General features: G+C 40.3%; 1 protein-coding gene across 5 annotated transcripts in view; it reads right to left on the bottom strand.

The window, feature by feature from the left end:
- Positions 1-12,723, bottom strand: part of ALG9 (ALG9 alpha-1,2-mannosyltransferase) — an 88,423-nt gene that overhangs the window by 62,662 nt on the left and 13,038 nt on the right. For all 5 annotated transcript variants that reach the window (XM_081799493.1, XM_081799492.1, XM_081799494.1 and 2 more), the window contains 4 exons: positions 9,461-9,549; positions 7,458-7,593; positions 3,305-3,392; positions 3,022-3,127 (listed from right to left, as the gene is read on the bottom strand). In XM_081799493.1, the coding sequence (XP_081655619.1) occupies positions 3,022-3,127; positions 3,305-3,392; positions 7,458-7,593; positions 9,461-9,549 (419 nt within the window). The remainder of the gene's footprint in view (positions 1-3,021; positions 3,128-3,304; positions 3,393-7,457; positions 7,594-9,460; positions 9,550-12,723) is intronic.

Below are 12,723 nucleotides of genomic sequence, written 5' to 3'. Positions count from 1 at the left end.
GGGTGGCTCAGTTGGTTAAGCGACTGCCTTCAGCTCAGGTCATGATCCCAGGGTCCTGGGATCGAGTCCCACATCGGGCTCCCTGCTCTGCGGGAAGCCTGCTTCTCCCTCTCCCACTCCCCCTGCTTGTGTTCCCTCTCTCGCTGTGTCTCTCTCTGTCAAATAAATAAATAAAATCTTTAAAAAAAAAAAAAAAAAAAAGTCAGTCTTTGGTATTTACTGAATGGACTCACCCATTATAAGTTAGCTGACAATCATAAAATACTCTGCTTTAAAAAGTACTTCTACCATGTGCTATGGTGAGCGCTGTGAATTATGTACAACTGATGAATCACAGACCTGTACCTCTGAAACAAGTAGTACATTATATGTTAATTAAAAAATAAAATAAAATTTTTTTAAAAAGTACTTTTACCTCTATTATTTTTATTTGGTATCCAAAAAATCCCAATCTAACACACCACAACAGGTCTAACCAAAATAGCTGCAGGACAGAAGAGTGATCAAGGCATAATATAATCTGATGGGTACTCCCAAATTTGTTCACCCATCTATTCATCATGACAAATCTTTATTGGAGGACCTAGAATACACAAAGAACACTTACTTCTAAGATGGAAGAAGTATCTTCTCTGCAGAAGGAGTTAATTACTCTTTAAAAGAATGGAAATCAACCCCACCCCAAAATTGTCAAATTCAAAGATGATCTAAAAGCACAAAAATTCTACCATCAAGGAACAACCCCCTCAAGTCTGACTGACTATAGCACTGCATCAGTCCTGTTGACGCCCAGTAAGACAATGCATTCTGTTCCAACAGAGCTTTTTCCATCACTAGGAAAGTGATCAGTTCCTGTACATTCAAAATAGCAAAATCTGCACTGAAGTCACCCCAGGTTCATCAAAGCAGGCAGAACAGAGCTCCGGGCACTCCTCCCAGGCAAGCACTGGCCAAAATGAATGGCAGATGCCAACATCCAAGGAAAGACTGGCCACTTCTCTGCTGAATCCCAAAACAAAGATCCCCCACCCAGCTGCTGTTAAACCAGAAACATAAACAAGAATTTATTCTTTCTTTTCTACTCTCCTGGCGAACCTGTAAATTACTAGATTTATAAGTCTCATCTATCTCAGCAACTGCTTTCATATAGTATCAAAGTTTTATAAATAAGCAATCAAAACGTCATTATGTAATAACCTGTTTAAAAGGTAATGCCAGTTTCCCAAAATTAAATTGAAATTAACGTAATTTATTCACCCATATATAATGGATATTATGTTTCCAATAGATTTCAGTAAATCAATTTCTAATGTGCAATCTGGGTCTAAGAGGGGAGTCTTCCTGCTATTGAACCAAAAAAAATTTTACAAGGCAACTAAAACAACGGGCAATTAAAAACCTACAAACTCTCTCTAGCTAAAGGGAGACATCTAGAGGCAAAAGCTTAAAATTGCAGCTTTTTCTCACATCCTTGGGGATCTTGGAGTCAGTCCTAAAGGGGTCTTTTATTTCTTTTTTATTAAGTTCAGTTAACCAAAATATAGTACATCATTAGTTTTTGATGTAATGTTCAATGATTCATTAGTTGTATATAACATCTTTTAAAATTCCTTCACTTAGGGAGCTCCTGGCTGACTCAGTCAGAGTGTGTGACTCCTGATGTTGGGGTTGTGAGGTGGACCCCCATGTGGAGTATAGAGATTACTTAAACTTTAAAAAGAATTAAAATTCCTTCACTTAGCAATTATTCTCTAAACAAGGCAGTTTGTGAATTCAAGTCAACTGAACAAAACATGATTTTGACCTATTACCTACTGCCCTCTAAAATGACAATATTCCACAAATCCCAACAGGCCCAGTTAAATCTCACTCATATGCTTACTTTAAATCTCCTCATCCAATCTGTTGGTTCTGTTGGCAAAGTAGCAAAGAAAATGATGGGCATGGCTTAAACTGATAAGACATAGACGTCTTATCAACCTGCTTCACAGTAGAGCCCCAAGATGATCACAAACACAAAATGCTTCAAGACCTTCAGAAAATTAATGCAAAAGAAACTGCATTTATTTTAATGAAAAAAGTCTCATAAAATGGCAGATCTGACCAGGAAGATCTCTAGGTCATCCCTCTATAACTGTCACTAACTCAAATGCCCCAGGGGGCCAAATAAAACAGGTTCAGGGCTAGCTGAGGATAAGGCGTTGGGGGGGCGGAGGGAGGAGGAGAATGCCTTCCCCAGACTAAAGGCATCCCACTTTTTTCCTCTCAACCCTAAACTGGCCAAACTACCCCCCTCTCATGCTGACTCTACCATTTGCTCTGCTTTGTCTACACATTTTCCAAACTTTCTCTCCTAATGCCTGATACCGAATGCAAATTTTAAAAAGAACAAGTAATACCAAATGTGTCCATGTCCAGAAAACCTCTGGAAGAATATACTCCAAGCCCTTAACAACAGCCATCTGGAGATAATAGAATTGTGAGTGTTTCTGTTTTCCTATTTCTGTTGTCATATTGGTTTTCTAATGAGAACAGAAAAAAGTAACTTTTAATTTAAAAAAGTAGCATCAAGAGCCATGGCATGCTGAGAATGACAGCAAGACTAACAGAAATCACATTAATCAAAGGGTGCCTGGGTGGCTCAGTCGGTTAAGCGTCCAACTCTCAGTTTCAGCTCAGGTCATGATCTCAGGGTCTTGAGATCAAGCCCCGCATTGGGCTCTGCGCTCAGCGAGAAGTCTGCTGAGGTTTTTCTCTCCCTCTCCTTCTGCCCCTCCCCACACTCATCTGTGCGCTCTCTCTCTCAAATAAATCTTGAAAGGAAGGAATCACATTAATCAAGAAGAAATATTTACTGGCTACTTACCATCACTGTGCTATATGCAAATGTCATTTACTTTTAATTAAGATTACCAGCAAAGAAATGCTGTATTTGAGGAAATGAAGCAACTGAGCTGAAATTTCAAAGCTCCGGCAAATGAAGCTATCTCCTACTCTTCCCCAGACTCCCTAAGGCCTTACCATAAAGATCAGGTCCATGAGGAGTAAAGACATTGTACAAGACGATGTTCAGTGGTGCAACAACCAGCTTCCCATAGTAGTAGCTGTCAATGACCACCACAGGCACCTAAGACAGAGCAGAAAATAGATACCAGTTGCAGGGTTTTGTTCTGGAAACATTCTCCCAATGCTAACAGAATAAACTTCAAAATGAAAAACAGAATGAATTCCTCATATTCTCTTTCCTACATCAACATGCTTTCATTACAACTTTAAAACAAAACAAAGAAAAAATAAAACTCACCAGAAAGAGTATTAGGGCCACCAGAAACCAATGAAAGAAACTCTTCCACCGGTGTTTCACGACCAGCAAATCAAAGGCAATGGGTAAACTATTTAACAGAGAAACAAAACAGGGAATTAAACACTTAGAATATAGACTCAAACAAGTCAGATTCACACATACCTCATGCTGAACAGGGGGAAAAAACGTCTCTAGCAGTTAATAGCGAGGAAAGAAAGCTGATATAGGAGAGGATGTCTTCTCAACAATATAGTGTTCTCTTCATAGAGCCCAAGAGAGTACTTTGCACCCCATAATACACAAGAAATATTAATACTGAACTTATGGAAAGAGCTCCATTTTATACATATTTATGTGTAACAGACATTCAAAATATATGAATTTTAAGTGAATGTGCCCTGTGGCCCTACACCCACCCGGCCAAATAAATACTCATCTCTTCCATGATTTATAAAGATTTTAATAAAATTATAAACTTTGATATGTCAGTTCTGATATATTTCCTTCCAGCACCATTTGCTCTTCTCCCTTTCACTTAAATTCTTCAAGCAAGTGGTGTATGTATGTTGCCTTCACTACTTTGTCCTGAAGGCCTGGCTTCAAGTTCATGAGACGGATGTAAGGTCAACAGGAACCTCCTCTCGGCCAGACCCAGTAACTCTTCACGAGCTTCACCTCCTTTGGTCTTTCTGCAGCACTTGACACAAGCATCTCTTCCTTCCTCTTTAGGCTTGCTCGCTCCTGTTCTTTCCTGGCCTCTTCCCAAGTGCTCCTTTCTAGATGTCTTTTTTGTGCCCTACCATGGTCCTAGGTCCCAGAAGCAAACTTCTACCCTTCTTTCTCTACACTCATTTTCTCAGTAGGTACTCCCTCTCTTGCATGAACAATCACCTCCATATCCATGGCCTCCAAATCTAGAACACTAGTCAGAATCCTTAGCCATGCTCCAGTCACAAGGAATTCCCTCCCCACACCAGTCTGTTTCTACAGAACTTACCCAAATGTCCACTACAGGCTCTGCTCTCGACTCCTCTGCAGAACCACCTCTGCAGAACCAATTTCTCCTGCCTCTGAATTCACATGGCATTACCATCTCTGTCGTTTATTTAGCAATGCCATGTGCTATCACAAGGTATTTCTTCTGTGATATGAACTTCCACATTCTATTATCTAAATTTTGCATTAACATTTGTGTTTTCATTTTTTTCTGCCCAACTAGTTATATTTCCATGGCATCTCTACTTCTCCTTTGGTAAGTAATCATACTTTTAGTTACTTGTTCAATGTCTGTTTTTCCTACTAAAATGTAAGCTCCAGAAGAGCAAGAACCCTAACTTTCTTCTTTAACAAAGTATCAGCAGCACCTAAGACAAAATATTCAATAAATGACGGTAAACTGCGAACTGACAGCAATCCTGAAATCCCTTATCTCGGCTAAAGGCAGACCAATCAAAACGTGCCACCCAGAAGTATTTGAAGAACTCACAAAGTTCAATGTCAATGGTGCAGAGTAAAAGGAACAGAGGAACTGACAAAAACGGTTGGAGAGGTAAAAAGGAGGGAAGATCAGGACTTTGTGGGTCATGTTAGAATCTGGACACCACAGAGCAGGGGGTGGCAAGCTTTTTATTTAAAGGACCTAACAGTATGTATTTTAGGCTTTACAGGCCATATATGGTCTCTGTTGCATATTCTGTGTGTGTCTGTCAGTAGTGAGTGTGTGTTGTTAACAACCCTTTATAATGTGACAACTTCTTAGTTCTTGGGCTATACAAGAGATGACCAGCTAGACTGGGCCCACAGGTCACAGGTTACCAGCCTCTGTGACAGAGAAATGGGGAAGCTATTATAGAGTTTAAAACAAAACAGGGAGTGATATAATCATATTTGCATTTTAGGACGGTAACTCTATAGTTTGATTGTGGAGAGCAGATTTACAGAGATCAAGCCTAGAGATGGGAAGATCATTTAGGAGGCTATATGGTAACCCAGAAGCAGAGGTGAAGAAGAGTAGTCAGATTCAAGATATTCAGGAGGTACAATAAATAGGACATAGGAAAGAGAAAAGAGTCACAGAAATTTTGAGGTTCCTGGTTCAGCACTGAGTAGATGGTGGTACCATTTATTGAGTTAGAAACATAGGTAAAAGAACAGATATGGAGAGAAGATAATGACCTCGGTTTTGTAAATGTTTAGCTATAGAAAAGGAGATATCTAATAGGCAACCAGGAATATATGAGACAACTGGACCAGATTTAAGATATGAGAATCATCAAGATGGTTGAAAGATAGGAGAAAAGACAGAAGACGGCCTCACACAAAATCTTTAATATTTTGATGATATGCAAAATAGAAGACTGGAGGTGGAGAAAACAGCCTTTAAAACACAATTAAGAAAATTTAGAATACCTATCCTCTAGAATACCTTTAACTCTCCTTCTAAAAATTTACCCCACAAATTTCCATGAATGTATAGACATATGTACAAAAATGCTCACTGAATCACTGTACATCATAGCAAAAAACTGAAAACTACGTATCTACCAATAAGGCAATGGCTAAATTATGGTCAGATAATAGAATGCTATGTAATCCACACAAAGAACGATCTAAGTCTACATACCTAGAAGATATATATAGTTAGAGGATTATTCTAAGAATTTATGGTATGTATGCACATGTGTGTATTTACACACGTAAGGACAATTTCTGGAAAGATATGTACAAAAGTATTAGTGACCACCTTTGAAGATTAGACTAGGGGAAAAGAGAATTAAGAATTCTTTTTACCTCAGACAAACTGGAACTTTTTTAATAATAAAAATATACTACTACAGTTGACTTTTGAACATGGGTTTAAACTGTGTGGGTCCACATATATATGGGGTTTTTTAATAAACATAGTACAGTACTGTAAATATATTTCTCTTCTTTATTTTCATAGTAACATTTTCTTCTCTCTAGCTTACTTTATTATAAGAATATATAATACATGCAACATACAAAATACACGTTAATTAAGTTATCGGTAAGGCTTCTGTCAACAATAGGCTATTGTAAAGTTTCTGGGGAGTCAAAAGTGACATTCAGGTTTTCAACAGTGCAAGGGGTCAGCGCCCCTGACCTTGTTAGGGTCAACTGTACTATAATAACCTTAACATCAAAGTGCGGTATTTTTCTAAATTACTAGCAGTGCAGGTAAGAAGTGAAGGCAGCACAGACTAGAGCAGAGGTGGTGGGAACAAGGAATACATGAGAAGTGAGAAATACTATGAGCCTTGAGGAAAAAAGCTGCTGAGGCAAGAACTGAAGACTGCAGGGAAAGTCCGGTTTCAGGCCTGGTGAGTGGGAAATGCACAGCACAGAGTGGTGCGGTGTGGAAAACACATCAGCGGCAGGCTCAAGGCAGCCTGGGTCCAAAAGCAAACAATTTTTTTTTTTTTAAGACTTTATTTATTTAGAGAGAGAGAGAGAGCAGGGAGAGGGACAAGGGAGAGAGTATCTCAAGCAGAGTCTACGCTGAGCACAGAATCCAAAGCGGGGCTTGATCTCACAACCCTGAAATCACGACCTGAGTCAAAATCAAGTGTCAGTGCTTAACCAACTGAGCCACCCAGGTACCCCAGCAAACATAATCTTAAAAGCAAATTACCCTTTGGACCCTATTTTCTCATTTATAAAGCACTAATGACTGGGGCACCCAGATGGCTCAGTCGGTTAAGCGACTGACCCCCGATTTTGGCTCAGGTAGTGATCCAAGGTCCCGGGATCAAGCCCAGTGCAGAGTCTGCTTGGCCCTCTTCCTCTGCTCCTCCCCCAACTCATGCGCATGCTCTCTCTCAAATAAAATATTTAAAAAATAAAAAATTAAAAAATAAAGCACTAATGATTGTATTTCTCCTCCAAAGCTGTTGTAAGGCTTTAGGAATAAAGTTTCTAAGGGGTTTAGCAGCAGCTAACATACAACAGAGACTTAATAGTTACTATTCTTATTAGAATCAATCAACAATATGCACCAAGAGAAATATTCTTCCATTTCCCATAATCTCTATAAGTCCAATTCATTCCTGTAACTTTAGGTCATAACCAGAGAACAAGGAGATTTACTATGTGCCCAGGGATACAAGGAAGATGAACTGTGTTAGTCCCTTACCCAAGAGCGGCACTGAATGGCCAGCCTAAGATAGCCCCAGCGGCTACTCCAAGCACAGCAACGGAAGTCTTGTCCATATACCAGCCAGTCATGGCTACCAACGTGGTATACATACAGAAGCTGCTAGGAAGGAATGCTGGAAGAGTAAAGAAATGGGGAACACAGAGGGAGGGGGGAGGGACAAGAGTTTGAGGTTTATTAGGTGTTATTAAAAATTTACCCACATTGCACGATGTCAATAACCAGGAACATATTTTGAGGAATATATTAGAATTGTGCAGTAAAGTGATACTCCTTAAAAAAAAAAAAAAAAATGAAGTTCAATAATTTTTCTTATTTTCTCAGTCTTGTTTTTTTAAGGTACCAACACACGCCTAGTTATACAATGCCAAGCACGCCATTCCTCTCCTGGTCGGTACCCCAAATCCAAAACTTAGAGAATTCCAGGTTATATTTCCAGGCAGGGAATATGCTGCAAGAAACTTAGAACCATTGCTGACTATTTCTGAAGCAGTTTATCTTCTGATAGGCTTCTGAGACTGTCCTGTCACTAACCATTACCCCCTAGGAATTCTGGGAAGCCTTCTCAAGGGCCACATATTGGATGGCAACCCTGCTTTGCATCCTGCATCGACGGACATAGATAGTTTGGCCTGTAGCCGTCCCCTAGTTACTTCCATTTAGCACTACTTTGTTGTAGTAAACAGCAGAGGAGCTGAGTACTTTCAGGGTCTCTGCGGTCTCTGCAACAGTAACATTTGATCAGCGTTTCTAACAATTTTACACAAAAATGCAGATCTGCCTCTCCAGACTGTATAGGCCTGCTTCACCTAGCACTAGGGAAGAAACATCAGCATGAAGCAAGGACCACAAATAGGCCATATGATCTCCCAAACTCAGTAAAGGGTTTACAGGCTGTGTATCAAAGGATCCCTTGAACTTCTCTGTGCCTTCTCATTCTCAGCTGAGATGACAAAGCTAAGGGTACTCCTGAGTATCTCCCTCTCCTAAGAATCAACTTTAGGAGTAGCAAAGTAACCAAACATGAGGTACAAGCTTCACAGATAAATGCTAAATAATATTGATGCTATTTGAAGTTGTCAGTTCCAGCTGCCAATGCAGAGGACAAAGGAGCAGAGGAATCGGAGGTCTTTGCCGGCCTGGGGGGGAGAGCACACTCTCACTGAGGACAATGACTCTCATAAGGTCTCTGCACAACCACATAGATTTTGACACAGTCAACGAAGTTCAATATACACCTTTGTGCTGAACACTATTTTTATGTATATTTCGTGTGTATACTAGATTCTGGTACACACAAACAGAAATTAGAATTGAGATTATTTTATCTAGTAGTTTAATTTTTCCAGAAAAGTGGAAACAGGCTACCTTTTGGCAGCAGGCCACCATGGCTCAGAGAATAGAATTATTCAATGGCAGCCCAACTTGCAAGCCACCACTCTAAGGTTATAGTCTAATTCTCTTTAAGTGTACTGTTTAAAAAAAAAAAAAAAAAAAGCCCAACAGAGGATACATACCTTTACAGAATACATTGCAAATAATGGGCAGAAAGCAGAACCATGAACACAGGTTTTTAGACACAAACAAGAGCAAGATAACGAAATTATTTCTCTTCCCCTAACAGCAAGGAAAGGCAGAGGGTGCTGGGGTTTTTCAGCCTTATGGTAATAAAAATATATATATATACAATAATGTAATAGAAAGCAACATGGAATAGAAAGCTCTGCCATTTATGAGTTGACTCCCAGTAAGTCATTTCACTTTTCTCAATTTCCGTATCCTCATCTGCAAAAATGAGAAAATGTTTCTTACCCCTAACACAAAATTGCTGTAAGGGTTTATGAAGATCATGTAGGTAACAGTGCTCTGCTAATTACTGATATGCTATCCAAACATAACCTATGCCTACACAAGTTCTCCCTTTCAATGCAACTATGAAAGTTCAGTGCACCTGTTATGCCCTCACCTGCCCTTTTACTTACCTGATGAGGAGCAAAACATGCCAGTGCTAAGAACCAAGAAGGCTAGCATCATTCGACTCACATGCAGCCCAAACTTCTTGCACACAGCCCTAGGAGAAAGGCAAAGACCATCAGCATAGCCAATCTTAAGGACAGACATTTCAAATCAAAGGAAAAACACATGCCTGCATCGCAGAGAACACTGAAGATCTAAAGTCAAACCAGAGCTGCCTGGACAGGTTAGCAATTTTGTGTGCAAAACAAACCCAAATATTCTTACTCTTTAAGCAGAAGAGAAGCTCTCTGCCTAGGAGGAAATGTAGCTTTTCCATGCTAAGATCATGTATACTAATCAAGAGGAAAACAGCATGATGTAGTGGAAGAGTACTGCCTCAGATTCAGATGGGCACAGGTTCAAATTTGGGCTCCGCTACTTACGAGCAGCGGTACCCTGGTCTGGTGACAAAATCCCTCTGTCAGATTCCTCACCTGTCAAGTGAGGATAATGAGAATGCCTACTTTGTCAGACTCCTGTGAGGACAAAGCATGGAAAAGCGCTCAGAAGAGTGCCTGGAACAGAGTTGCTCGATAAATGATAGTTATCAGACAAAATGGACACACAAAGCATTAATAAGCAGTTGTCTAAGGCCACGTTTCTCAACCCCGAGCAATTTCACACTTCCTTTACCTCCTTCTTGGAGGTTTTTAACCCCGTAAACATTCTTTTTTTTTTTTAAAGATTTTATTTATTTATTTATTTGAGAGAGAGAGAATGAGAGAGAGCACATGAGAGGGGGGAGGGCCAGAGGGAGAAGCAGACTCCCCGCCGAGCAGGGAGCCCGATGCGGAACTCCATCCAGGGACTCCAGGATCATGACCTGAGCCGAAGGCAGTCGCTTAACCAACTGAGCCACCCAGGCGCCCACCCCGTAAACATTCTTAGGAATGACTACCGCTTCATTTAGTCCACATTTGTGCAGATATACCCGTGTTAACTGTCTCCAGGCTCCGGTTCCTTAAGTGCATCTCAGAGCTGCTTTCTGAAATAATTTTGCTTCTTCCTAAGTATATCCTTTGTAAGTTCCTTTAGTGAGGATCTGTTAATGGCAAATTCCCCCCTTTTTGTTTGCTTTTTTTTTTTGGTCTGAAAATCCTTACTAAGCCCTTGGTCTTAAAAGATGACTTAGCTGAGTACACAATTTTAGGATGACAATCGTTTCCTCTGAGCACTTTGAAGATTTTTTTTATCTTCTGGCTTTTGAGAAGGCTTCTGTTGATTTAACTAACATTCCTTTGTAGGTAATTCTATTAGTTCTGTCAACTTTTAAGATCCTCTTTGCCCTTGGTGTTCTACGTGGTTTCACAAATTCCTTATTAATCTAGCTCAGGATATGTTAGGCTCCCTGAATCTATGAATTAGCATCTTTTTTTTCATCAATTGTGGAAATTCTTAACTATTACTTCCCGCAATACTGCCTCTCCCCATTCTATCATCTCCTAGAATCTGACTGAATCTGTCAACACATGTTTAACATCTTTATATTTCCCTTACATTTCCCTCATATTTCCCTTTTGTCACTCTGTACTTCATTCTGACTTGAGATCAATATTCTGGTTTGCATGTTAGTGTCTAGCTGTTCAAATTAACCACTGCATTTTTTTTTTTAAGTTTATTTGAGATAGAGTGTGAGAGAGAGCAGAAGCGGGGGGGTGGGGAGGTAAGGGAAGGTGGGGACAGAAGGAGAGGGAGAAGCAGACTCCCCGTTGAGCAGGGAACCCGAAGTGGGGCTCCATCCCAGGACCCTGGGTTCATGACCTGAACCCAAGGCAAATGCTTAACCGACTGAGCTACGCAGGCACCTCTAACCACTGCATTTTAAGTATCAATTCCACTACTTTCATTTCTAGTTCTATTTGGTTCTTTCTCAGATCTGCTGGGTTATCTTCATAGTCTCACTCCTTTTTTCCTTTTATCTTCTTTATTGTATTGTGGTAAGAACAGGTAATCGGGGGTCTATCTTCTTAACAGATATTTAAGCATACAATACAGGACTGTTAACTATCCACACAATGTTGTGCAGTAGCTCTCTAGAACTTACTCATCTAGCACAACTGAAAATTTAGACCCATTGATTAGCAACTTCCCATTTCCCCCTCCGCCCAGCCCCTGGCAACCACCAACCTATGCTTTGCTTCCATGAGTTTGACTTTTTTTTTTTTTTTTAAAGATTTATTTATTTGACAGAGACACAGCGAGAGAGGAAACACAAGCAGGGGGAGTGGGAGAGGGAGAAGCAGGCTTCCCGCTGAGCAGGGAGTCCGATGAGGGGCTCGATCCCAGCACCCTGGGATCATGACCTGAGCCGAAGGCAGACACTTAACGACTGAGCCACCCAGGTGCCCCGAGTCTGACTATTTTAGAATCCCATAAGTAGAATCATGCAGTGTTTGTCCATCTATATAACTGGTTAGCTTACTTAGCACAACATCCTCAAGGTTCATGCATGTTGTCACACACTGCAGGATCCTTCTTTTTCAAGATTGAATATTCCATTCTATGTATATATACCACATTTTCCTCCATTTATCGGTCAAAGGACACTTGACTTGTTTCCAATCTTGGCTATTGTGAATAGTACTACAAAGAACATTAAAGTGCAGATACCTCTTCAAGATCCTGTTTCAAAATGGTGTTGGGAAAATTGGATGGCCACATGCAGAAGAATGAAACTGGACCATTTCCTTACACCACACACAAAAATAGACTCAAAATGGATCAAAGACCTAAATGTGAAACAGGAATCCATCAAAATCCTAGAGGAGAACACAGGCAGCAACTTCTTCGACCTCAGCCGCAGCAACTTCTTCCTAGAAACATCGCCAAAGGCAAGGGAAGCAACTATTGGGACTTCATCAAGATAAAAAGCTTCTACACAGCAAAGGAAACAGTCAACAAAACCAAAAGATAACCAACAGAATGGGAAAAGATATTTGCAAATGACATATCAGATAAACGGCTAGTATCCAAAATCTATAAAGAACTCATCAAACTCAACACCCAAAGAACAAATAATCCCATCAAGAAATGGGCAGAAGACATGAACAGACATTTTTCCAAAGAAGACATCCAAATGGCCAACAGACACATGAAAAAGTGCTCAATATCGCTCGGGATCAGGGAAATGCAAATCAAAACCTCAATGAGATACCACCTCACACCAGTCAGAATGGCTAAAATTAACAAGTCAGGAAACGACAGATGTTCGTGGGGATGTGGAGAAGGG

This window comes from Leptonychotes weddellii, chromosome 11 (genome assembly GCF_054177405.1).
Source record: "Leptonychotes weddellii isolate Sample4059 chromosome 11, ASM5417740v2, whole genome shotgun sequence".
NCBI classification, from domain to species: domain Eukaryota; kingdom Metazoa; phylum Chordata; class Mammalia; order Carnivora; family Phocidae; genus Leptonychotes; species Leptonychotes weddellii.
This window is presented reverse-complemented; position numbering and strand designations above follow the sequence as displayed.